Genomic DNA, 27,897 nt, shown 5'->3' with positions numbered 1-27,897 from the left:
TTTATTAGTTCCGAGTGATATTGATGCACAAAAGTCGTTCGCACAGCTCAAGAAACACACCACACGTAAAGAGTAGTACCGTATGTTGAAGGAGGCTCTACTTCTTCTTCTTTCCTTTGCTTTTCTTCTTTTTACCCTTGGAGGCTTTCTTTTTGGAGCCCTTCTTGCTGCCTTTCTTCTTACTTTTGGAGCCTTTCTTGCTTCCCTTTTTCTTGCTCTTGCTCCCCTTCTTGCTCCCCTTTTTGCTCCCTTTCTTCTTACTCTTGGATCCCTTCTTGCTGTCTTTCTTTGGCGACTTCTTGCCTTTCTTCTTCGGAGACTTCTTGCCGCCCTTCTTGGGAGACTCGCTCTCGCTCTTTTCGGTGGGTGTGCTGCTGGCCGATGCCTGCGAAGACTTGCGCCCTTCCACCTGGATGGGGATGATGAACTCTTTGCCCACGGCCGGCTGCATCAGGTACTCCTCGCCCGGCAGGAACTCGCCGCGGTACATCTCGTGCACCACCCTGCGCGCCAGCCGGTCGTCGCGCGGTCCACCGCGGCGGCCGAACTCGTCGCCCGTCGGTGCACCGCCAGCTGCCGGCGACGCGCCGCCGCTGTGCAGCCCGGCAGGCATGGCTGCCGGCGACCCTCCGCCCCCTGCCATGTACTGCTGCTGCTGCTCCTGCGCGTACGCCTGTTGCGCGCCCAGCATGTAGCTGGTCTGCTGGTGGAACATGATGGGGTCGTTCTCCAAGAGCCGGTTCATTTGCTGGATCTGCTGGAGTCGGTGGAAGGTCTCCACGTCGCCGGTGGCCAGCAGGTCTCGCTCGTTGCGAATGCGGCCGGTCATGCCGGCGGCGCCACCGGCAGCCCGGTCCCTGCCCATCAGGATGTCTATATCGCTTTGACCTCCCTTCTTGCCCTTGCCTTTGCCCTTCTTGGCGCCCTTGCTCTTCCCGCCCTTGGGCTGGCGCTCGCGGCGCCGGCCCCGAAGGCAGCGCAGCTCGTAGCTCACGCACAGGTTGAACATGTAGATCAGCGAATTGGTGATGCTGAGCACCTGCGCAGATAAAAGCACCAAGTCACATTTCGTGACTCGCTAGCTCCGACGCCAATCGATCTGCGGCCCTGCTTTCAGTTACACTGATGCGTTAGGCTAACCAGGGACTAGCTGCTAAACGGACACCATGAAGCAGCTGAACCAATACCTGAATAGCGCTTCATGTAAAAATAGCGTTCGCGTCAAAACGCAGCAAGAAAACAGGAATACGAGGACTCTTTAATCTTTCGCTAATAGGCGTGACGCCACAGGATGGACCCACGAGCTAGTCGGCACGAATTACTAAAAAATGCTGCGCGGACGGACAGGGCAAAAAGTGAGACGGCCCAACAAAGACTTCTTTTATAAAGCATCAAAATAAAAGCTGGTACTTCCGCGTCGAGGTTGAAACAGGTACCTATGTGCCTCGATACATTACCCCTCCTGCAATGGTCTGCTTGATGTCTCCATGCATGTACTCTTCAAAGATGAAACCCACGGTGAAAGGAAAGTATGTGATGGTGGCCAAAAGGTAGTTAATGCGATACTGGAAAAAAAAAAGAGAATGCCACGTATATAACTACAAGTGTTACAACAATAACGTCGCCGCAAGCAGACGATAAAACATGGTATGTCAAAGAAAACAAATGTTCGATGTTTCTGCCGCTGGAAACACGTGGCTGATTCTTACGCACAGAAAGAAAAGATAGTATACTACAAGAAATAATTTTATAAAAATTTTTAAGGACATTCTTACACGTAACGCGTTTTCTTTCGATTAACGTCGTTAAATGCGATAACTAATATGTATTTCTCACTTCCTTAATGCAGCAAGAGTAATTTACTAAATGATAATTCATCATTTCAAAGCTACCAATTTAGGAATGTGCAGGGTACAAAAAATAAGATGAAAACAATCTTAAGTGTTCATAGATATGCCGGTAAACTCGCGATTCTTAAAATTTTGAGCCTGCGATGTGACCATAACAAATATAGAAAGAAGTGTTCACCTGCTATGAATTGTATTTTTAAGCAATCCTGATGACAAGATCTCCCATCTTAAATAGTGATGCTACAAGTAATGAACAATAATTATTCAAAGGTTTGTGATAATGACACAGATGAATCGTTTTATTATCATATCAATATATCATATTGCTGAGAATGATCATAGCTCTACCTCATTCAGTTTGCAAATGTAGTCAGTAAATGGTGTAAACTGAATCACAAGGAACCATTGCTCATGACTGAAGTAATCGCAAACGGATCGACTTCAGTGCAGACATTTCTGGCAAAAACTTCACAGGTGAATAAACGATCGAATTGTAAATTATTTACACACAACCAGTTCGCTGTTATCACATTAAGTTATTGTATTCCAACGAGAAAAACTGGACTTCCGCCGAAAATGCGAAGGAATAGTCGAGAATGGGCCTTTTTCGGGTTGGTAGAGCGCCTCTAGCGGCGACCGCCGAAATCACAACTGAGGGTCGGGGCGGCGCGGCCTGACAAGTCGGGGCAAGTTCAGTCACAGTCAGTGTGCTTGCCGAGCGTGCTGTTCGGCTGATAGCGTTTTTATTGCGATAGCAATTATATGGACACTCAAAAGCAGATTTCTGCCGTCGCCGTCGCCGTGAGGTTCCGTATGACGTCATTTGGAGAAGAAATCGTCGCGCGCCGAACGCTGTATGTGCGAGTGAAAGGGCGCGAGGGGCGCGTCTTTCACGGGGAGTGAACGCACGGCGGAGAACAAACGCGCGTTCTGCGCCGTGCTCGCTTAAGGGCTGCAGAAGTAGGCGTCTCTGTTCTCCTTCACAATCACCATGTATGTAGAGCAAACGCGCCTTCTTCCGACGAGCGAGAGGCCGTGGGGGAGGGGCAGGGAAGGGAGGCGACGTTTAGCTGCGGCACGCAGTGCTTATTTATATCAGAGGCTCCGGCAACAGTCACCAACGCCGCACGCATTTTGAGCGAACGCGGGCAAAACGCCGATGGCGTCGACAACAGTTCTGCGTGTTGCCGATGCTGCTGCATGTCCAAGTTTATACAGCTGATAAAGCTAATATCATTACTCCGTATAGCTCTCTACAAGTTTGCTATCGCAATTGATGCTTCGCCTTTCAGGTGAAACTGCGACAACTTTTTTCTTTCGTCTTCGCGCACGTGGTACTAGAAGTTTAGGTTCAAACACGTGTTACAGGCTTTCCGCTTTGTTTCCTAGTTGTTTAGCGGATCGAGCGGCTCAACCGCGGTGTTCCTCGAGATGTACTCGTTAGACGAGTTCAAGTCGTTTTACGACACCGGCGGTGAATGGACTTCTGACCTGGCCTGTGTACCCGATTTGAGCGAACGTTGCATGGAAGCCCATTTCGCCTCGTCGAACCGCCAGCAGCACAAAGGTTGGCTTTTCAAAGAAGAAAAGTACATTCGTTTTCCAATCTGTTGAAGCGAGATAAGGCTCCACTATGACTTCTCGTGTGATTGAAGACAGAGGGAACGTAGTCAGGGTGGTGGGGGAAACGTGATGGCTCTCCTGCAAAAATATGATAAACTTCATTCAAGCATCTGTCGTGTCTACGCGTGTAGGTTGCACTCCGACCGGCGCCTACAACTTCACTCAGATGGCAGGTGCCAAGAGCTGTTATAGCATATCCCCGAAAATGCAGACGTCTTAAAGAGCGTTTTCCTTTCTTCGTAGCTCACAAAAATGCACTAGACAATGATCGCGTAGGTGCGCTGACCACCACCACTGACGGTCAGTTTGGCGACGGTTAGGCAATCAGCCGCTTGCTGACGGCGCTGTACCACATTGTTTGCGACTGCATAGAAAAAGAAAAGTAACTCATCTTGTAAGAAATTGGAAAAAACACAGCGCAAAAAAGACACGTACACGAGAGAGCGACACGCACACAGCGCTGTGTGCGTGTGTTGTTTTTTTTTTTTTTTTTTTTTTTTCAATGAATCCCCAACACGCCCAAGCTTACATGCTAAATCACTTCATTGTAATAAAAGTCTGCTGTATACTCGAGAGTCCGCGGATGGTTGCCACGGTGAGCCGTCGAGATTGACGCGGCTCATTGCCTGAATCCATTTTGCTCGTTTGGCAGCATGTAGGCCGACGGCAGGACATCTAAACAGACTGACAGCTGCATCTTTGCTTCTGATATTCGCGCAGCCTACGGCAGCACACCGGTTCGGCATTGCCTGCGATTTGCTGCTTCCGTTCACAAAAATCACGGAGAAAACCGGCGAAAACACAAGCTTCAATGCTCTCGCTGCGGGGAGAGCGCGACCGCGAGACTACTGTAGCGAGACCCTCAAAAGAAATGGCGTCGTATGCCATCCCATGATGCACGGCGCGACAACATGCCACGCATGCGCAGTAGGTGCACCTGAAAAAGGCCCATTGCGCCCAGTGAAACTTGCATTGTTTCGCATAGTATCAGTTAGTGCGCACACTGTATAGTTAACCTGCCAAAGATTTAGTGACACTAAAATAATAATCATTAGAAAACCTAGCAGCCAAAAAGCGTCACATGTATGCACATCTCGTGTTAATGCCAACTCGGGGACAACTTGGCAAAGCTACAAAACCAAAACGCATCCTCTTCCTACGCACCACGAACTAGTTGCTCAGTTTCACCAATAATTTCAATGTTTTCTTAACCCAATATATATACACTAATGAATTTATTAATTTTGGAACCCCACTCGTGAGCACTCATCAATAAAATTAAAAGGTTTTTCCTTTTGGTCCGCACCAGGGTTCCTGATTGTGCTCTGTAGTAAACAATGCGTCCATTTTGTGCGCCGGCGCGCCTGTTGCTGAAGTGTCGCCATTTCGTCCACCGAGAATTTACGCAAAATTCGACAAGCAGTGGATGTCTTATAGCAGACGAAGAAGATTGTGCGCAGTGTGTACGCCGGTGCACGGCGCCCAGTCGGCCCTGCTTATCCGCAATTGCTGCGTACCGCGCCGTCAGCGAGCTCACCGCTGTGAGTGAACGGACTGCACGTCGCCTGCAGGTTGAAGGAACCACAGGTGGTCGAAAGTGACCGGAAGATTTCCGCAACGGGACCGCTTACTGCCGGGCCTGTCAGTTTAGTGTAAAGGCCCGAGCTCTGTGCGGACCTCTGAAATCCCCAAAGAGCGGAAAACTGAAGTTCGTGGGCGAAGATCACCGCCAGAAGACTGGAAGAACTAGAGTTACTGTATATGGCTAATGTTGGGGAGCATATACATTAACTATATAGGAAGAACGAGGCTGCAGCGCCACGACACGTTGCGCAACAGCTGCTCTCCGACGAAAAGTGCATGGCTTACCTTATGCACAACGCGGTACCGACAGCGGGAAAGATGGGCAACCATGTCGACCCGGAAATGCCAAATGTCAGTGTCCGCACTATTTAAAGAATTCTGAAGAGTCATTTTTAAAAAGAAAGCGCAATTCAAAAGAGACATGGCGTCGGAAGTACCTCCGAACCGTGCAAGAAGTGCGGAGGCAGCAACGGTAAGCTAATTCTTATTTTTCAAAGCTCCATGCAGGTACATGGGGTTATTCTGTGTTGCTGAGCCATGTGTCGTATTGATGGAAACAATATGGGCCATGTATATCATTAAGGCATTTGTCCATGCATTTAAGAAGAGTGCAAAGTTAATTAAGCTCTTCGGCCTGCGCAGTTTCTGCGTTTTGTCGATGGTGTTCTGTTGTTCGCTCTTTCCACGTGTTACAAGTAGGCACGAACGTGTATTTCTGACATCCAGCTATTGTCTAACACATGCCCGAAGCGTGGCGCTGGACATAAAAAGATAGGCACTGAAGAATGACAAACTGCGCTAATTGCTTTGGCGATGAGAACAGTTCACGGATCGAGGGTTATTATAGGTGTATTTTGGTAAGGAAATACCAAAGCCATGTCTTGTAGCTATGATTGGCAAATGTGCGTCGAAGTACATGCATCTTCGCGACCAAGGATGAAATAATTCACTGCGACCAAAAGCAGTAAGTAACTAAGTAAATAAATAAATAAATAAAATGTACGTCATTGAATATATATATATATATATATATATATATATATATTGTAAGCACATTTAACGTACTTCATCGTTCTCATTTGTATATGGCCATCATCATCCCTGTTTCTCTTCTTCTTCGTTTTTGAGCCTCGGCCGTGCCGGTGGAATAAACGGGTCTGCCAGTGCTGCCTGTCCTGGTCGTCTTCCGTCTTTCAAAGTGGTGGAGGCGCGTCAAGATCCCGACGTCCTCCTGCGTTCCTGCCCTACCTGGAGCTACGTTCCGGTCGCCGCCTGCGCCCGGCCATCCCCTATGACCACCCCTGAGTCGGCCGCCGGCACTATCGCTACCCCTAACGCTCCTGCTCCTACGACCTCGGTTGCACTGACATCGTGCACCATTACCACCCCTCATCGTGATCCACCAGTCTTTGCGGGTCTCCGCGGGGATGACGTCGACGACTGGCTCGACAATTACAACCGCGTGAGTTCGGCCAATGGGTGGACCGACAGACAGAAGTTGACTAACGTCGCGTTCTATCTGACCCACGTTGCGAAGACGTGGTATTTTAACCACGAAACTGACTTCGCCAACTGGTCAGCGTTTACTACCAGCTTGCGGCAAATTTTCGCGTCTTCATCTGGCCGTTCAGAAGTCGCCAAACAGAAGCTCGCTGCGCGTGTTCAACTTCCACAAGAGTCATATACATCGTACATCGAAGATGTCCTGGCACTATGCCGCCGCGCCAACGTTGGAATGACGGAAGCCGGACGCATTCGCCATATTCTTAAAGGCATTGGTTCCATCGCATTCAACGCCTTAGCTGTTCAAAATCCTACCTCGGTTCAAGATATTACATCGACGTGCCAGCGCTTGGACGAGCTTCAGGCCCTCCGTCTTCACCGTGACAGCGACCTTCCAATGCCAACTCATTCTGATTTATGTGCTCTTATCCGCTCTATTATTCGCGAAGAACTTCAGGAGCAGCAACAGCGGCGATCCACTGTTGTTTCCGCCCCATCGCCAATGTTCGACTTGCGCAACCTTGTGAAGGAAGAGTTGGCAGCCATGACGACACCGACAACGTCTGTTGCCCCAGCAGCGTTCCCGATGCCCACATACGCGGAAGTCGCTGCAATACCACCTGCCACTGTCCCTTCTGGGCCTCCTGACCTCGCCTGCGGCCATTTGGCCTCTATGGGCGCCCGAGCACCTGCTGCACCTTCGTATCCTCAGTGGCGTCCACCTCGTCCTGTCTGCTTTTACTGCGGTATACGGGGCCACATATCGCGTTACTGCCGTCGCCGCCAGCTGGGTGTAAGCCGAGGCTATGCCGATTTCGAGCGAGACGAGATCCGACGACACGACGCTTACTACCCAGGCCCGTCCGCTTTCACGCAGCGTCGTTCTCCATCTCCTCCAGCGTCTCCACGTCTGCCTCAGGGCTCCCGTTCGGCTAGACGACGTTCTTCTCCCTACCGCCGCTCTGCATCACCGCTTCGCCCCATCTCCCGCCTTGCTGACCAACACTCGGAAAACTAAGGACTGCAGTTTTTGGAGGGAAAACTGCGTCCTGTCGAACTTCGGAAATACCTCCTTGTCGCCCGGTGTGTGTGTGTGAGTGATTATAAAAATAGAAAGAGAAGAGAAAAGTGCAGCACCGTAACTGCCTCTCGTGAGAGGGCACCTCAACAGCGCTGTACGGGGGAGGGGGTAAGGACAAACAGAGTAGTGAAGAGAGGAGAGAGAAAGAGAAAAAAAGAAAAAAAAAAGGAAAGCGCAGCCGAACACAGCCGAGCGGTAAGTCATGAAGAGGCGCGGTTTAGAGCCGCTGACACAGGTTTGTATCCTCCAGATACTCCAGGAGGGCCGCGTAGGCCCGCTTGGCGATGGAGGGATGCGTCGCAGGAAACAGGAGCCCCCGTGCGCTGTCGGACGGGATCCCGAGGCGACGGTAGGCGGCAAGAAGAGGGCCACGCTCCGCTGCGTACGCGGGGCACTGCAGGAGAACATGGTCCAAGGATTCGACACCGGAGCAGCTGTCGCAGTAGGGCGAGCCGAGTCCCGACAACCGGTGCACGCGCTCAGCCGTCCGACAGCACCCGATGCGGAGACGCAGGAGCAGAGCGCGATCACGGCGGCCCAAGCCCCTGCGTGGCAGCAACTTCGGGGGGCTGCCGGCGGCAACGCGCGGGTCAGGGTGTCGCGACCGGAGGTAGCCAGCAACGGTGTGACGGGCGACGTCGAAAGGCGTCACCAGTAGAGACCGGGGCACTGGCAAGGTGTGGGCCTCCTTTGCGAGCCGGTCCGCTTCCTCGTTCCCGGGCAATCCAACGTGCGAGGGCACCAATATGCTATCTGTAACTCTCGAAGGTGTTCCTGTGCAAGCTCTCGTCGATACTGGTGCCGCTGTTTCCGTTCTGGGTAGTGATTTGTGCTCACGGCTCCGTAAAGTCGGAACGCCTTATCTTGGACCCGTTTTACGCGGCGCTAATAACGTACCCATTCACCCCGACGGACAATGTACGGCTCATGTTTTGATCGACGGCATTCGTCACCACATTGAGATGATTGTGCTACCCGCGTGCATCCATGAACTTATTCTCCGTTGGGACTTCCTGCATTCTGCCTCCGCTGTTATATCATGTAGGGAGAAAGTCGTCCACATCACAGATACCACGGATGCACCTATTTTGGAGTCGTCACCCTCCATCTTGAACTTGGCTGTCACTGCAGACTACGTCCTGCACCCTGGTCACGAACACATTGTAGCTGTCACATCCGGCCAGCTAACCGATGGAGACGCACTGGGTACCTATTCTCGGTTGGGACTTCCTGCATTCTGCCTCCGCTGTTATATCATGTAGGGAGAAAGTCGTCCACATCACAGATACCACGGATGCACCTATTTTGGAGTCGTCACCCTCCATCTTGAACTTGGCTGTCACTGCAGACTACGTCCTGCACCCTGGTCACGAACACATTGTAGCTGTCACATCCGGCCAGCTAACCGATGGAGACGCACTGGGTACCCCCTCTTCACGCTGCACTTCACGAGGAATTCTAGTCGCCCCTTGTCTCGTCCGGTTTTCATGTGGCCGAGCTCTCCTGTACGCCTGCAACACAACCCCAGATCCTGTGTTGTTGCCCAAAGGGATGACCGTCGCAACCTTCACCGACCCGCCACTGATCTCTGTCGCAGCGCTTTCCCCTTCTTCGTCACCAGTACCAACCTCAGGTTTGGATTCTTCTTCTCTCCGAGCCCTAATTGGTTCTGACCTAACCGCTGCCCAGTCGGATGCGTTACTCGCCCTTTTGGCTAAGCACAAATCCTGCTTTGATAGCTGTGCCACCGCACTGGGCCAGACTTCCGTAGCTGCACACCGCATCGAAACCGACGGTTCTGCAATTATACGCCATCGCCCATATCGTGTTTCGCAGTCGGAACGGAAGGTCATTGAAGAACAAGTTGATGACATGCTAGCACGAAATATTATACGACCTTCATCCAGTTCCTGGGCGTCTCCTGTCGTTCCGGTGAAGAAAAAATATGGTTCCGTTCGCTTTTGCGTTGATTATCGAGCGCTCAATAAGATTACACGCAAGGATGTGTATCCCATGCCTCGAATTGACGACGCCTTAGATACACTACAAGGAGCGGAATATTTTTCCAGCCTTGATCTGCGATCGGGATATTGGCAAATTCCCATGAACGAGGCTAGCTGACAAAGAGAAAACCGCTTTCGCCACGCCGGACGGGCTTTATGAATTTAATGTAATGCCATTTGGCCTGTGCAACGCTCCAGCCACGTTTGAGCGTATGATCGACACTGTTCTTCGTGGCCTTAAGTGGAAGACCTGCCTCTGTTATCTGAATGACATCGTTGTTTTTTCTTCCAGCTTCAGCCAACACCTGCAGAGAAATCAGACGAAGTCCTCCAATGCCTTTCCCATGCTGGCCTCCAGATTAATACTAAAAAGTGCACATTCGCCAGCAGAAGCGCCAAAGTGCTGGGTCACGTCGTTTCAAAAGACGGCGTCCAACCTGACCCTGAGAAGATTGCTGCTGTGCTTCAATTCCCTTGCCCATCAAATCAAAAAACATTGCGCAGCTTTCTCGGCCTGGCGTCTTACTTTCGCCGTTTTATACGCAATTTTGCTACAATAGCAGCTCCTCTACATAAGCTCCTGGACACCGGCGCCTCTTTCACATGGTCCGAAGACTGTGAGTCGGCATTTCAAGCCCTTAAGAAACATCACTTCCGGACCGGTGTTTCGCCATTTTGATGAGAGGGCACCCACTATACTCCACACTGACGCAAGTGCGCAAGGCATCGAAGCAGTGCTCCTGCAACGGGGTCCCGCGTCTAAAGAGCAGGTTGTGGCGTATGCTAGCCGGACCCTGTCGCCATCTGAACGGAACTACACGATCACAGAGCAGGAATGTCTGGCTATTGTTTGGTCCATTCAGAAGTTTCGCCCGTATCTCTATGGTCGCCACTTCACCATCGTCACCGACCATCATGCTCTGTGTTGGCTGTCATCTATGAAGAACATGTCAGGACGCCTGGGACGCTGGATACTGCGCTTACAAGAATATGATTTCACGATAACGTACCGGTCTGGCAAATGTCATAATGATGCAGACGCACTGTCTCGATGCCCGCTTTCGCCTTCTATCGATCGTGCGCACTCCCCGTCTCTACCACGTCGCTCTGACGCTACGCCTGCCGCCTACCAGCTCACGCTAATGTCACTGGATCAAGCTCAGCTTTCTTCACGCTCCGATTTAGCTTCCCTTCAGCACGCAGACTCTTACTGTTGAACTCTCATTGATCGCCTTCGCGGCCTAACTAAACCACCCAACAGCCGCTTGCGACGCCAGCTTCAACAATTTCGCCTCCAAGATGGGGTGCTTCATCGTTATATTTATCATCCTACGGGTACCAAGTGGGTCCCAGTCATACCTCGCTGCCTTCGTCTTCGAGATTTAGAAGCATTTCATGATGACGTTGCCGCCGGCCACTTAGGCTTCCACAAGACCTACAACCGCATCAAGACCCGCTGTTTCTGGCCTGGATTGTCCACAACGGTAGCCAAATACGTTGCCTCATGTGCGTTGTGTCAGCACCGCAAACGCTTTACATCCCCGCCTGCCGGTTTTCTTCAGCCTCTGCCATGTCCGACCGAACCTTTCGAGTTCGTTGGAATTGACTTATACGGTCCCTTGCCGTTGACGCCCTCCGGTCACCGCTGGATCGTCACAGCGGTAGACCACTTAACAAGATACGCCGAGACTGCGCCTCTTCGATCTGGTGCTGCTTCAGAGGTTGCTGACTTTTTCCTGCAATCCATAGTCTTGCGCCATGGTGCTCCTCGCGTTCTTTTGTCCGATCGTGGCAAAGCCTTCATGTCCCACGTCCTCGAGGAAGTCTTGCGGCAGACTAATACGAAGCACAAAACCACTTCTACTTATCACCCGCAAACCAACGGCCTTACTGAACGCTTCCACCGAACGCTCTCTGACATGATTTCTATGTACTTACGTCCTGGCCACACAAACTGGGACAACATCCTTCCCTGTGTTACATTCACGTATAATACTGCGACACAACGAACTACCGGTTACAGCCCTTCCTTCCTCGTGTATGGACGATCTGCCTCCTCCGTCTTCGACACCGAATTCTTTTTCTCTCCTGCTTCGCCTAACACCTCCCTCCCAGAAGAGTTTGCAGCTCGACTCGCGCATTGCCGTGAAATTGCTCGTCGCAACACCGCCGCTACCCAAGAAGAAAGAAAACGTCGCTGCGACAGTAAACGCCGCGACATCGCCTTCCATCCTGGAGACCAAGTCCTCCTATTGACGCCGGTTCGAACCCCTGGACTTTGCGAGAAACTCCTTCACCGGTACATTGGGCCCTACACAATTCTACAACAAACTTCCGCAGTGAACTATCTAGTCACTCCGCTTCACTCCGTTTCCACGAAGGGGGGGGGGGGGGGGGGAATTAGTGTAAGCACATTTAACGTACTTCATCGTTCTCATTTGTATATAGCCATCATCATCCCTGTTTCTCTTCTTCTTCGTTTTTGAGCCTCGGCCGTGCCGGTGGAATAAACGGGTCTGCCAGTGCTGCCTGTCCTGGTCGTCTTCCGTCTTTCAATATATATATATATATATATATATATATATATATATATATATATATATATATATATTACAGGACTATACCGGATGTTTCACGTAACTTCAACCAAGGATTTTAAAAAACAGTGGTTAACCGTGGCTGGGTGAAACCGACGACATATGGTTTGCCGTCATGTGACCCTCCTCAAAATATTTTTATATTACGCCTAATTAGTTAATTAACTTAACATCAGTCAACCAAAATTTTAAATATTCACTTTACGGCCAAGTGCGTTTCGTTACGTTGTAGAGGGGTTTCAGAAACGACCGATCAAACTTTTTGTGGCAACGTACATTTCGATGTCACCATAACAAATATAAAAGAAGTGTTCACCTGCTGTGAATTGTATTTTTTATGTAAATCCTAATTGCAAGATCTCCCAACTTGAATAGTGATGCTAGAAGTAATGAACAAAAATTATTCAAAGGTTTGTGATAATGACAGAGATGAATCGTTTTATTATCATATGAAAATATTATATTGCAGAGAATGATCGTAGCTCTACCTCATTCAGTTTGCAAATGTAGTCAGTAAATGGTGTAAAATTTGGGTGTGGGTTACCCAAAATTTGGGGGTGGGCCGAGCGGACTTTTGGAGTAGGCCAGGTTGGTTTTGAACGTAGGTCAACAAAATTTTACTCAAAACTAAAACGTTTTGAGTATAAATGAACTTTAACTTTGCGACCTATTTTTCTTGCATTACCTAGCGACAGGTCAATGACGGGCCAGATGCATGCGTCATCCGCCAGGCACTTAGGCTCCCGGCGTATTCTTGCGTTCCTTATGCACTGGGACAAGACACCACTGCCCTATTAGACTACGGCAAGGTGAGAAATTTTGTTTCACAGTCTACGACGCAATTAGGCTTGCGGCATGGGACCGAGACTTAAGACGCAGTTAGCGAAAAACAGCTCGGCCGTCCTGGTGCAGTTAATTTGAGTTAATGAATCGCGCTGGGACATGTTTCCAATGCTTCCTAGGGGATTATTGTAACTTATTTCGGTTCTGTTGGAGACACACTGGCCGCACAGGGCGTTGTGACGCAGTTAGCCAGAAACAACTCGGCCGTGGTGCGTAGTCTAGTGCATCTTGCTAGAAGTTTGTGCCGCTTTCTCTGACGCCAGACATTACTGAAAAGTAATTTCGTTACTTCTTGGGGTACTTTTGAGGTAACGCTGGCCGCACAGGGCACTGACGCAGTTAGCGATAAGCAGTTCGGCGTTGGTGACAAAGTTAGTTTGGCGTGTAATCAATATTAGAGGAGCAAGTTTGTGACGGTTTTTTTGCGTGCGTGCGTGCGTGCGTGCGTGCGTGCGTGCGTGCGCGTGCGCGTGCGCGTGCGCGTGCGCGTGCGCGTGTGCGTGTGTGTGTGTGTGTGTGTGTGTGTGTGTGTGTGTGTGTGTGTGTGTGTGTGTGTCCCCGCAACAACATATACCTTCTTAGGGTACTCACGCCTGTCGAAAACGCGATGGGCGATTGCCAAGAGTGATAACATGGGAGTGTGTTGCTGGCGCCGGCAGAACGCGTGACAGATAACGCCGAGGAACATATCAGAAACTTTTAATTCGAAAATTCCGTCTTCTAAAGGAATGAAAACATGCTTTGCACCAACGCATTTGTCTTGAGTGCGAGTAGAAGGCATTCTGCGAACGTCTAGCATGGTCCGGCTGGGAGTCTCTGTTGCGTCCGTCTCTGTATGTAGCGTACCGTCGCGTCGCCCGAGGCCAAGTTTTGGAAACGCGAAGTCGCTCGTGTATTTGTGCTATTAAAGTGCAGGAAATATTGCCCGGAAATGGGGGAATGCTTGTAAATCAGATGTTTTCATATTTTATGGTATTGTTTGGGATGAGTCATGTCATACATGACATCATACATGAGTTACATACATGACGTAGCCACAGCTACGTCATGTATGTAAAAGCGAATTGCTTTTGTTTGTAATGCCGCCCATTCACCGCTTTCGCACTTTCCGGCTCTACACACAGTATTCCTATGTCTAAATACAAATATGACACATGCTTGTAACATGTTGTTACATGCTTGTAAATGTAACATGCTTGTAATTTACTTTTTTTCAGCTGATGCCGTCTGGTGGAGCTTCACACGGGAACTACTGCTTACCTAGGGTCACAACGTTGGATGAACGCACAAAAAGCGCGGAACGAGCTTTTAATATATAGCAAAATAAATATTTCCTCCTTTCACAAGGGGTCTTGCGTCTACTTTGTGAAATTGCACGTGGCGCAGATTCGATGGGACTTGACAAGATGGTTCGCAATCATTTTTACCAAATAATAAACCGATTCCGCACGAAGACTGTGCGCGGTCGAGCAGAAAAAAAAAAAAAAAAGCGGGGGGGGGGGGGGGGGGGGCGCAGCCGGCATGCTAGCTAGCGTTCAAAATGCGCGCGCCCAAAACCGAAAACGGAAGTGATTGATGCCGACAGCTTGGCGCGCTGCAGTCAATTCGGCCGCTGGGCTCTATGGGAGTGTCCGCTCTTGTTGAATTCCTTTCTCTATGCCTACATAGAGCCGCGGCCGCTCACTTCGCCACGGTCCGCGCGCACGGCTCTTTCGCTCGAAGCACGGTTGAGAGCGCTGCAATACGGTGGCGCATGAGCGCAGTCACGTGGTTTTATTTCATATTTCGCGGACTTTCTTTAAACACCGAAAAAAAATCACCAATCACCACGCAGCATGTACGTTGCCACAAAAATTGAATCGGTCGTTTCTGAATCCCCTCTACAACGTAACGAAACGCACTTGGCCCTAAATTGAATATTTAAAATTTTGCCTAATTGATCTTAATTAATTAAGCGGAATATAAAACTACTTTAAGGAGCGCCACATGACGGCAAACCATATGTCGTTGGTTTCATTCAGCTGCGGTAAACCATTTTTTTTTTTTTTTAGATCCTTAGTTCAAGCTAGGTGAAACACCCTGTATATTATCACGATGAGCGATATGGCTCAACGCTGTGCACACGGAGGTTGTAGGACGGACATCTCAGTGTAGCCACGGTAAGATGTATTACGCCAAGGTCTCTCTACCGGCCTTCGCTCACCAAGCAGAAATGAGGGGGGGCAGTCTGATCGCCGTTCATATAGTCCTAAATAACTGTTGATAAATAAAATAATGTCGGCGTTACGGATGGCTTTCAGGTATATAGCTCGGCTACACGTGGACCAGCAACTGCGGCAAGGGTTGCCCGCGTGTAAAGCTGCGGAACATTCTGACGCGACAACGAAACTCCACTCTGACAACTGGACTAACCACAGAGTGATACATGTGCGCAAGCTTCGCTCCCGTAGCGTTCGCATCACTGCCAAGAAAAGTTGGCGCGTGCATGGTATGTGCGCGTGCACCAGTCTCCATTAAGCCACAGACCAAGGAATGAAACTCACGAATACCACCACTGTCTTACGTATGCGTCATGTCGCATAGGGAGAAGTTCATTATCAAAAGGAAAGTGCGCCAGCCTTATACCCCTGAAACACGGGCAAAAGTAAAGTCCTTTGCCGGAAACCCCTTTTGTTACTCTGAAGGACCCTTTGCAGAAAGGAGTTGCGCCGATGACACACGGCATCGCACTAACTTCTTTAGTTGGTTCCTCAAATGAACGCCGCAGAAAAAGAAAAAAAAACGCGCTGCTTGTTAAAGCAGCAAGAGAGAAAACAATTACAAGAAGCTGAGCATGTAGAGTAGATTACATGTAGTGATTGTACAACCTGAAAACATTTTTTTTTCCCATTTTTGATGGCTTATAACGCGCTTATTCGGAATTCAACATAGCGGTGCTAGTGACGTGGCGCGAGCGTTCGAGAGTATATAGCTAGAGTAAATATTCACTGTTTGACAAATCGCATTACCACTGAACATTTAAACATTTTCCAAGGTAAAAAAAAAATTACTTACGGGGCACCGTAGTTATGTCACAGGTTTTCTTCTATTGATTAGTTGTGCACGCTGTACGCGAGAGTACACCTTTCTGCTCGAAAAGTAGATGCTCGATCTTCTTTCCCGCAAAGGAACTTTGCCGGGAGGAAGACACGCCTTTGTCGTGTGTCACTGCGCTTGAACGCCTTTCCGGTAGATGTCCCCTTACCTAAAGGACTTTAGAGTGCCCGTGTGTCAGGGGTATTATATGCCCCACGAAGCGGAAGATCCAGCGAGCGTCCGGCGTTAACATCAGATGGCAAGAGAACCGACGTGACCAAGTGATGACGTCAGGTTCCCTCCCGGCGCTGGACCTGCTGCGGCTCGCACTGCGAAATCCCACGGTGAACAGCCACGGCGCCGGACGGACGCCGTGGCCCACACCCAAAAAAATGACTTTGCTCAATTCGAAAATTGAGTTGACCCACGTTCAAAACCGACCTGGCCCACTCCCAAAATCCAATTGGCTCACCCGCGAAATTTCGGTGGCCCACACCCAAAAACTGACATTGCCCACCAACCTGGCCCACTCCTAAAATTTACTTTTATTTATTTATTTATTTTACCCTTAAGCACACACAGCTTTACAGAGGGGAATGGGGTACATAAATAATAAACAAAATACCAAATGTAATAACAGGTACAATACTAATAACATCTACAATACATAGAAGGAGGCAATGTTAGGCTAATACAACGAAAAGTTTGAATGAAGGTACATTGCGAAGAACCGCGTATAAAAGAAAAAAAAACACTTCATACGTCATCAAATAAGTAATTGTGTATGGTTGCATAAAATAGGCCATCGTCCGAAATGGAAACGATATCGGAGGCCCACTTGGCCCACCACGAAAATTTGGGTGGCCCACCCCCAAAATTGACTTCGCCCAATTCTAAAACTGAGTTAACTCAAGTTCAAAACCAACCTGGCCCGCTCCCAAAACTGACTTGGCCCACCCCCAAAGTTTCCGTGACACACCCTCAAAATTAACTTTGCCCAATTCAAGCACATGACCAAGTAATCACGTCATGTGACATAGTCACGTGACCAAGAACCTCAAGTTGCAAGGTCACATCAGCAAGTGATGACGTCCCGTGACATTGTCACGTGACATGGACGTCGATATAGTCATATAGTCGGCATGCCCAGAATGCTTTCACATTCAATGCACGCAAGGAGACATACTATTCTGATGTAAGGAGACTTAAGTGCCTCTGTAACTTTTTGATTGGTGGCACTGCCCCGCTCAAGTTTGGAATGCAAAGGGGCAGTTTTCCGTTCCCCTTTACATCTCTCGTCCAAAGGCGCGGAGCACCAACACCTGCTGGATAATAAAAAGATGAAGCACTCCAAGTCGCGCCATCACGCTGCGTCCGACATTTCCACTTCCAAGCATGGCTTAACGAAAACATAAAAGCGGTGGCCCAGAAAGTTGAGCGTCATCGCACAATGGCACAACAGCACATGCGCCGTACCCGAAGAAAAGTCATCGCATGCATCGGGCGGTACATGTGTCACTCTTGCCGATGCCATCCAAAGTACGAGTGCATGACGGTTGTTTAATAATAAGCCCCCACTACACGTGAAATAATAATTTAGGCATTTCATATCACCAAAGGCCGAGTAACGACTGCCGGGGTCATGAGTGCGTAAGTCAGCCGTCTATCACGATGTTGTCAAAGGTGGTGGCTACACTTGATATGACTTTTCTAAAGTCAAGGTCTTCTTTGGCGACTTCCCACGGGTTTGACGTACGTGGGATCTGATTATCTATATCTGGCGTCTCAGTCAAAAAACGGCCCTTTCGAGTCTCCAGACTGTCGTAGCGAGTTACAAAAGGTATCAAAATGTAGGCCTCAGCGAGACAAGAAGCGAAAATGAGTCGCGGAGTAGGTAGAACTAACACCACGGGCGTAATTAACACAAATACAGTCGAAAATTAACCCTCATTGCGCCATAGACTGCACTAATCTCCGGGATTGGCTCCCCTGGCCTCTTAGTAAAAAGAAGAAAAAAACAGGGGAAGGGGGGAAGAAAGGCGTGTCAGCCAAAGTCGACGCGAAAGAAGTAAACTTCGATGTACATGTGCGCAAAAAAGAAGAGCTACTGAAAGAACTCGCCATGAATAAAAGAAATAGGGGATTCGGGGGAAAAATTGTAAGGTCCGACAATTATACAAATAATGGGAAAATATCGAGCAATTATGCGACATTGCATCACTGATCTCCACCAGGGGGAGCTGGATCTAAGAAAGTATTAAGAGATGCAGTGAGTAAAAAGATAATGGAAGGTAAAGCCCCCGACGGGTGGAGACTGAGCAGGATGAGCATGATGTACAAGGGAAAGGGAGACACAGCCGACATAAACAACTACCGTCCCATAACAGTGACGTCAGTGGTTTACCGGGTGGTGATGCAGATTATAAAAGGACAGACTGCAGGCATGGGTGGAGGGCGAGGAGGTGCTGGGGGAACTACAAAATGGGTTCCGGAAACAAAGAAGGTTAGAAGATAATCTGTTCTCATTGACGCAGTGTATTGAAATAGCAGAAAAGGAACACAGGCCCCTATGGCTCGCATTTCTGGATATCAAGGGAGCCTATGACAGTGTAATCCAAAAGGATTTGTGGGACATACTGGGCACTCTAGATGTGGAAGATGGAGTAAGTAATCGTTTAAAAGATATCTATAAAAGTAACAAGGTGCTTATAAAATAGGAAAACAAGGTATCTGAACCTATAGAGATACAGCAGGGGCTTAGGCAGGGGTGCCCTCTGTCACCTCTGTTGTTCATGCTGTATTTACAAGGATTAGAGAAAAAATTAGAGAGGAGCGGACTTGGCTTCAGCCTTTCCTATTCCAAGCAAGAAGAATGGATTAAACAGTCATTACCAGGACTGATGTACGCGGATGACATTGTACTTATGGCTGACAGCAAGGAAGACTTGCAGGGATGAATGGACTTCTGTGGTAAAGAGGGAGATAGCTTAGGTTTGAAGTTTAGTAAAAAAAAAAATCGGCAGTCATGATTTTTAATGATAATCAGGGCAGTGAGCATAGGATGTAGGATGTAGCATATGAGGTAGTGGATAAGTACAAATATCTTAGAATGTGGACAAACAATGGAGCTGAGTACCTAACGGAACATGAAAAATATGTAACGACTAAAGGTAGCAGGAATGCAGCTGTGATGAAAAATAGGGCACTGTGGAATTACAATAGGTACGAAGTGGTGAGAGGGCTTTGGAAAGGTGTGATGGTCCCTAGTTTGACTTTCGGTAATGCGGTCATGTGCATGAGATCAGAGGTTCGAGAAAGGTTGGAAGTTAAGCAGCGAGGGGTAGGTAGGCTTGCTTTGGGAGCACACGGAAATACACCAAATCAGGGGGTACAGGGTGACATGGGATGGACGTCTTTCGAGGGCAGGGAAGCTAGCAGCAAGATAGAACTTGAGGAGCGATTGAGAGAAATGGCAGAAAAGCGGTGGGCAAGGAGAGCTTTCAGTTATTTGTGCATGAGAAATGTTGACACAAAATGGAGGAAGCGGACCAGAAAACTGTCAATCAAATATTTGGACTGCAGGAGGGGTGCAAACCAGGAAACCGCGGTTAAGAAAAAGGTTAAAGAAACAAAGAGGGGTCTATGGAAAACAGGGATGCAGACGAAATCAGCACTGGGAACATACAGAACTTTCAAGCACGAAATTGCCAAAGAATATATCTATGATAATTCTAGGAGAAGCTCTTTGTTGTTTGAAGCCAGGACGGGAGTACTGCGGACTAAGTTGTACCGAGTCAAGTACCAAGGTATAGACACGTTGTGCGGTGCGTGTGGAGAGGAAGAGGAAATGGCTGAACACCTCATACTTTCCTGTAAAGGGCTTAACCCTACAGTGCAAAACAACGGGGCTGATTTTTTCAAAGCATTGGGGTTTAGGGACAGGGGAGGCAAAATAGACTTTAAGCGGATAGAAATAACCAAACGGAGGTTATCTGATTGGTGGCTAAAATCAAGGCAGGGGTGAAATTTCACCCACCACAAAGTACAAAATATGTTAATAGTCATTGCCTAGCATTGTTTATAAGCGTGGATGCAATGGCTTTCGAACGTGGCTACTGATTTACCGCGCTCGAAACGATTGATACAGATCGACTTCGGACGAAGATAAACGGTGCCTGACTGCAGTAGAAGAAAATATATGCTAAAACAGAGTTGTCTAGGTCGCGTTCCCGTTATTTTAGGCAGTAATAAACAGCAACACGAGAAAATGTATATTTTAATATCCGACAGTGACAGGTCGATAAATATTTATTGCAGTGGTTTTCTCACTTCATTATGTTATTTTTGACACAGCCGCCTGCATTCCGATGCTCTTCGAGTGGCATTTTGCTCGGTTCTGCATATTTCTGATCATCTCCTCGCTTTGTTCGCGCAAGGCAAACCGCTGGGTACAAAGCAAACGCGTCACGTCAAGAAGCTTTTCGATCACATTGTGGCATTTACGCAGTTCGATGATACCGCAAAGTCTCAGCTTTGCGATATCATCAAGTTGACCTAGTGGGAGTGAAATTGTCGCGCATTATTCGGTGCAGCCAGATAGCACAGCGCTTGCTGTCACTCTTTCCGCTTAATTGGTATCGCGAAAAGCGCTTTCCCGGGCTCCCGGTGGTTGCTGCACCCAAAAGCGCAGCACCCGGGCGTTTGCTTTCGGTTTTATTAAGTATACGAAAGTTACATATGCCCTAAATTACACAAAATGCAAAATCTGACCTCGTCGATGGCTCATACGCGCAGCGTGTGCGAGCTATGCCTTTGTCTGCTTGTCCGCTCCGGCGCGGCCTGGACCATCTATGGCGGAAAGTGATCACCTGACGGCAATTGACCAATCGGCGGCGCGGCGGCGAAGAGAAAAGGGTTGCGGTACTTTCCAGGTTCCAGTGACTTTACTTCGCACTCTTCGCACGCGCGCACGTGTAGCCACCGGAAGTCGATGCCCTTGTCCCTGAAGCGAGCGCCACGGACAGTCGATTGCTGCTGGTGGGACAGCGGTTTTTTTTTTTTTTTTTTTTTTTGAAGAAATGCCAGTTTTTTGTGCGATAAACTGCACTAGCTGACCGGAAACGTATTCAGGGAAGACCTTTCACGCATTATACGAGGAAAACAGCTTCGCTTTCCAAGTGAGGCGTGTTATAAAGCCGTTTGGCCTTTGTCATGCAGGTTTCCGCGCTCGAAGCCGCAAATCTTCCAGCAATTGGTGATTAATTAACCTCAAAAGGGACAAATGGAAACCAACTCTAGGCAGCAGGCTTTCCAGCGACCATTTTACAGAGTCTTGTTTCGACCGCTCGGGTGCAAGAACCCGTCTTCGGGACGATGCCGTCCAAACGCTGTTTGGGACAGCTCATGGCTATGACATAAATAAACGCATTGTTCTGTTGTGTCATTGTTGTCCGGTTTCATACGAATGTGTAGTGTTCTTCGGTGGTTTAGCATATACCCACCTCATTATCAGCAGAAAGTGAAGAGTAACTATTATACAACACTAAAGGGGCTTGTCCTGAGTTATAGGCAAACACAGTGCTCAGGTTCCAACTTAGCCGTTGGTGTATATCACCAATTCAACAACTTGCGGTGCCAATTCCAGTTTGTTCAAGGCTGTCATAATAAGTGGATATATTTTAATCGATCACCATAAAATAGACCTCAATGTCGTTGTGTTTCCTAAATGACTTAATTTACTGTATATTGTTCTCGGTAAGCCCATTAGAGCTTAATGTGGTACACTTCATCTTTTTGAAGCGAGAGCTTCATTACACTACCTCGGGCAGCCATCGGCGACTCAACAGTTTTCACCTTGAGAGCTAGAGATCAAACCACAAGAGAGCATTCAGGCGCGTTTATAATCCGACGTTATCGGCACGCGGGCGAGCGTCATCAGACGCCGGGCGCGTCGGAGCGCATTGGCCGCGCGTCCGGTTACGAGCTCTTTACAATGTTCGCTTTATAGAAATGAAGTGCTGGCAGTTTTCGCTTTTGCGCTAAAGATTGCTGCCTTACATTTCCATGTGCACTTTAGAACAGAGAGGGTGGCGTTTCTGAAACCTTTCAACGGTACGCAAATATGAAACGGCATATATACACTGTCGCGCGAGTTTGCGTCATCGTAAACATGTGATGACTACCCATTTTGTAAAGAAAAAAATATAGCATTGCAAAATCATTTTAACAAGCGTGAAAGTCACTGGCAGAAAAGCACAATTCGAAAATATGTCACTCTAGTGTGGGAATCTTTTTGCCTTAAAACGCGCATTCAGCCAAACTTTCTTTGTGTTTGTGGCTGCTGCATGCTACGTTGTCCTACTCTAAGGACAGTGAGCGTGTGATATTTAAAAAAAAACGCAAAAATGTGTGATCACGAGGACAGCGGCAGCCCGAAAATACTTCATTTTCTTGCTAAAGAACCGCAGCAGACGCCGGCTTCCGGGACATGCGGGGGAACTTCTGGTATATCTTCACGAGCTCCCGCCGCGGAAAAGGGGGTGCGCCGTCCAGCCTTTTTAGTGGAGGTCAGTGCATTGCATCGTCTTGTACCATGCATGTAGCTGGACAAAAACAAGGTAATGGTGTTTGCCATTGCTTGGAACAAATTGGGCTAACTGTTGTATTTCGCCTAGTTAGATAATTACATTATATTGATGAACGTCCTGTATTTAGCGCCTTGCATTGTCCATATTCTTGTTGTGTTTGTTACCTTGCGGTGTTCTGCCATCGCAAACAAGATAGAGCACGATGCTCTCCCCGCCAGTGTCCCCATTTTATCGTATGGGCTGTCAACCTGCTCGTGCGCACCGTCATATTTGCGAGCAGTCAAACCTCGTGTCATGAGGCGCCTAGTACACATGATTAATCACAACTTGAAAAAGAAGTTTCTGACACGTCGATACAAATGTACGCCAAGTTTCGAAGGAGTGCGCGTACCAGAACAGAGTTTGGCAGCTCTGTCGAGCCCATGATGGTGCACATCAGGAGAAGAGCGGACGTGAGGACGAAGGTGAAGACGGTCATGGTCATCAGGAATGCGTCGATGCGGAGGCGGTACAGGCCCGTGCTGACGTCGTAGTGGCCCCCCATCAGGATCAACATCAGCACCAAACCGATGAGCTGCGCACAGCACGCGATCGCTTTAGATTCTACCCGCCGTGGTTGCTCAGTGTTGGGCTGCTGAGCACGAGGTCGCGGAATCGAATCCCGGCCACAGCGGCCGCATTTCGATGGGGGCGAAATGCTAAAACACCCGTGTACTTAGATTTAGGTGCACGCTAAGAACCCCAGGTGGTCCAAATTTCCGGAGTCCCCCACTACGGCGTGCCTCATAATCAGATCGTGGTTTTGGCACGTAAAACCCCATAATTTAAAAAAAAATAGATTCTCGTCTTCTCTGACTTCACGATAATCTTTTCTCCGTCTTCTCCACAGCTCGTCTTCCCATAATCGTCTTCTCCACAGCTACTCTTTTGCTTTCCAGCAAAAAGTCTCAAGTTTGGTTTGGTATACGTATACTTAGATGCACGCGGTGAAAATTAATCCAGAGAACGCCACTTTCAAAACCAAGGCATAACGTTGGAACGTTAAACATCATTTAGTTATCACGAGGATCTTTGCTCGGAGCGTTTTAGCTTTATTTGTTATTTCTTTTCGCGGAAACAAAAACGCCATGAGGGCGAACATTTGCAAACAGATCACAGCCAGTGTTGCTCCAGAGAGCACGATTCTGGCAAGCTTGCGTCGCTAATACAAATAAGCATTCCATCGTATACAACTGAAAGAATAACGAAAACAACGATTCTCGCGATTCTAAAGATTGGGTAGTTGTTAAATAAAGCTGCCTTAAGCACATTTCGAGCAGGAAGTCATACACCGTTTCTGCCAATTGTTCAACACTGCCCTAAGAAAACATACTTTTATGTTACGGATACAATATTAAATCTAATTAAGGTGGCTGGCAGTTAGAAAATAGCAGGTGAACAACTAGTACATTGTTGTCACAGTTAGCGCGCTTTCAGGTAGAGAGCGCACTTCAACATTATATTCGAAAAGTCTACAAAAACAGACAAGTGGGGCAAGCTGGGCGGGTTGGTAAAGTTGCATTGTGACGGATAAACAGCGCGAAGCAACACGCAGACTTGGAAAAGAGGTGGACGTGATAACGCTCGTAGCATTCATTTCTGTTCTGTCTACGTCTTGCTTCGCACTGCTTATCCATCACCATGCCTCTAAAATACAGGATGTCTCAGCTATCACGCAGCACGATTTTAAAAAAGAGAAACGGCGTTACGCGAAGCAAACCTAGTGCGTATTGTTTCCAGTACAGTGGAGTAGCCGCCAGTAATGTTTTCGTTACTGAGATTTAATTAGGTAATTGTAATTAATTATCTAACTCGATAACTACCGTCTTAATTATCAAAGTGTCAATGAGAAAATTGTAGAGCGAAAAACTCCCCATACAGCTTTCTGTTGCTCAATACGTGCTACATAAATGTGTTTTTCCGAGCGTGAAAGACGCCCGCGAATGCACGAAAAGTGCCTCGAGCGGCCAGTCGCGCGGCAATTCTGCATGTATTCGCGGGCTTCTTTCACACTCGAAAAAACACATTTATGTAGCACGTATTGAGCAACAAAAAGCTGCATCGGGAGTTTTTCATGTTGTTCTACAACTTTCTCATTGACACTTCGATAATTAAGAGAGTAGTTATCGAGTTAGATAATAACAATTACCTAATTAAATCTCAGTAACGAAAAAGTTACTGGCGGCTACTCCACTGTACTGGAAACAATACGCAATAGGTTTGCTTCGCGTAACACCGCTCCTCTTTTTTTAAATCGTGTTGCATGATAGCTGGGACACCCTGTATATCCAGTGAGGTAAACTCATTAAGGATCGATTGGGTTTTTGGAAAAGTAAAGAAAAACAACAACACACTCAATAAAGGACTGGATTGTAGGCATACAAATGAATGAAATGCATATCGCAAAAAATGCATGCCCGCAACAAATCAAAAATGCTAATCTAACCGTGTCTTAACATGGGTTACACGGTGCACATTGAGCACGGCGACCGAGTCTTTACGGCATACGTTCGTGGCATAAAAGCAGTGCAAAGCACTGAGGTGCAACAATAGGGCCGCGATTTTGCAACGATGCCTTCGGCTCAATTCTATGCCACTGTTATCCACCATTCACGGCCGGTCTATCTCATTTATAACGCGGGTGGAGCGTCGCTCTGACCACTGACGAAACGCGAAAAGCGTGAAAAGGAATATAGCATCCGAAAAGACGTCGCTACAAATCGCGGCTTAGGAGTGCGCTAAAAGGAAAGAACTACAGAAGCGCTGACTGCCAATTGCCAATTGAATTTTATTGGTCAAAGGGAGTACTTAAAGTACACAGGAGGAGGTTCAGTGCTTCGGTGCTTTGCGCTGCCCTTTACGTCATTAACTTCGACCAACTCAACCAAATCACTATCCCCATTCGTGGCATGCGTGCATACTGCCGGTTATCGTTTGCAACGGCTAGCTCATTACTGTGCACCCACCAATGTGTCTCGTCGTGTTGATTCATAAAGCCCTCTTTTCATTACCCGAGCCCCATGCCACCAAGCCCTTAAATAAATAATATCGTATCCCGCATTTTGCAGCATAAAAGATCAGCTCTGACCGAAGAGAAATTTCTTACGATTTGGATCATCTTGAGGAGTCCTCCAGGACTCCTCACGAAGCCCGTAAAGTAATATGTCATTTTCTCGCCTTAGCTGTCGACCTGGAACAAGAGAAGTACACGAATGATTTAATATACTTTATGCGCACTGAACACCGCAGCAATTCTGTTTACTACCACCCTGTGATCTAGACGAAACTGTAAATGGTGCCGTCTCCCTACTCTCCACTTAGCACTTCGATACCTATCGGTATAACGGAGGTATACGCTGCACCCATCGCGCGAATTAAAAGAAGCAACACCACACCCATCATCCAGCTGTCATGGTTCGTGATTTCATCGTTACACGGCACAGGTATACCAATCGTAAACGCACGAAGTCCTGTCGTGTGAGTTTCTCGGTTCATGTCTGCGTTGCGCCGTTTATTTTTTCTGGGGCATATGCCGTCGTTACAGGTGCATCGAATTTCTCACAATTCGAAAAAGGAGCCATGACAGCCTGTAAATATTATATAGCTCCCACTCTGTGTCAGAACTCGCGCAGTATCCACAGTTTACCGTACACGTTAATTGTTTCGTGATCTCTCAGCAATCGAATTTTAGTTTATTTCCAATCTATATTATAATATTTCCAATCTATATTATAATATTGCGAAACTCCAACTCTGCTGAAGAAAGACGCTAATCCATTTTATTCAGCGATTTCGACGCAATAGCTTGATCATTCACACGTACTACACCGACGAAAACGCGCCAGCAAGCTGCTTACCAGCGCTCGGCCAATGGAAACGTAGCCTTACCGAGATTGACTCCAGGCAATGGCATTCCGCAGTCGTAGCTCGCTCTGCTCGGTTTCTCAGGGGTCGGCATCCCATGTTAGCTCCAGGCTGTCTTAGGCCCAGAAATCTTTCTCCTCCGCCGATGCGGTTATGGCATGTTTGTTGTCGCTTTGGGACCCTCTTCACTGTCACCGAAGCACATTCCAGCCGCGGCGCGTGCCTAGTAACCGCGCGGGGTCGACCACCTCGTCGTTTTCTCCCAGCGTGGCGAAGACGATGATGAGCCTTCAAAACATGGCACATACCCACAATGCGCCAAGAATTGGGTGGCTGTACGCACAATTCACATTGCTTGGGGTTTCAGGACGGATTCTAGTGGAAAAAGATTGTGGGATAGGGCTTCTAATAATAATTTAACATACCTTAACACAAGATCACTTGCGTTTGTATGTAGCAAATCACGATCAGCTATAGACCTTACTTTTTGCAGTTCACATCTATTTCCTCATGGTCGATTCTCACCTCGGGCACAAGTAATGATCACCTACCTATACTTTTTTGGCTTGTATGTCCCATAACGTCAATTACTAGGTAATCCAATACCTATGTGAATGTTAACATATTTCAAAAGTACTTTCGCATGGCTTTATCCAATCATGTAGGGGAAAATGAAGAAGAGGAAGCCATAAACCTACTGTCTGTTATAAAATACACTGTAAATAAATCGCAGTTCGATGTGAGCCCCTCAAAAAGCGAGTCTTCTAGCCCTTGGTTGGCACACGGAGTGCTCACGTGATTACAGGCTAAGTCGGGCGACGTACGTTGCTCTATAACCAGTGCACTAATAATTGGGGATATATTATAAGTTTGTGACTGCGACATATAAAATAACAGTTGTCAATGCGAAGGACAGCCCAGCACTTTGATTTTCTTTCTAAGGCTGCAGCAACAGAAAAACTCTTTTACGAGTCTTGAAAACTTAAAAGATAATTCCGGTAACAATGAACATCAAATTTGTGGTTCAAACACCATGTGAATTATCTAAATTACTGAAAGAAATTGCTAAAGGTCTCGAAATTCGATTTACGTCTATACTGTCATATCACGAAACGCCTCCTTCTCATGGTGATGACTTTGAAGAAGTCACAATTTTGGAACTGGCAAAAGTAGTAAGCCTGCTGCCTCCTTCAGCGCCAGGTCCTGATAGCATCACCACATCTATAATAAAATCGTTATATAAGATAT

General features: G+C 47.9%; 1 protein-coding gene across 1 annotated transcript; it reads right to left on the bottom strand.

Annotated features, from left to right (window-relative positions):
• LOC119432445 (uncharacterized) lies at window positions 1–26,940 on the bottom strand. Its single transcript, XM_037699642.2, has 5 exons — window positions 26,674–26,940; window positions 25,892–25,975; window positions 23,138–23,320; window positions 1,458–1,565; window positions 1–1,039 (listed from the first exon to the last, which is right to left on the bottom strand). Exons 2-5 carry the CDS (start codon window positions 25,952–25,954, stop codon window positions 98–100), a joined length of 1,296 nt encoding a protein of 431 aa, XP_037555570.2. The 5' UTR covers window positions 25,955–25,975; window positions 26,674–26,940; the 3' UTR covers window positions 1–97.
• Between the last annotated feature and the right edge of the window lie 957 nt (window positions 26,941–27,897).

This window comes from Dermacentor silvarum, chromosome 1 (assembly GCF_013339745.2).
Source record: "Dermacentor silvarum isolate Dsil-2018 chromosome 1, BIME_Dsil_1.4, whole genome shotgun sequence".
Lineage (NCBI taxonomy): Eukaryota > Metazoa > Arthropoda > Arachnida > Ixodida > Ixodidae > Dermacentor > Dermacentor silvarum.
The sequence above is the reverse complement of the archived record's forward strand: the minus strand, read 5'-3'. Positions and strand labels throughout refer to the sequence as shown.

What these genes read in the sequence shown, in the direction of transcription:
- LOC119432445 (XM_037699642.2), bottom strand. Translation starts at nt 25,954, where the DNA reads ATGACATATTACTTTACGGGCTTCGTGAGGAGTCCTGGAGGACTCCTC. An exon ending in AGCTGCCAAACTCTGTTCTG is followed by an intron (nt 1,566 to 23,137) that starts GTACGCGCACTC and finishes TTTTTTTTCCAG; the next exon opens with TATCGCATTAACTACCTTTT. An exon ending in AGCAGACCATTGCAGGAGGG is followed by an intron (nt 1,040 to 1,457) that starts GTAATGTATCGA and finishes TTATCTGCGCAG; the next exon opens with GTGCTCAGCATCACCAATTC.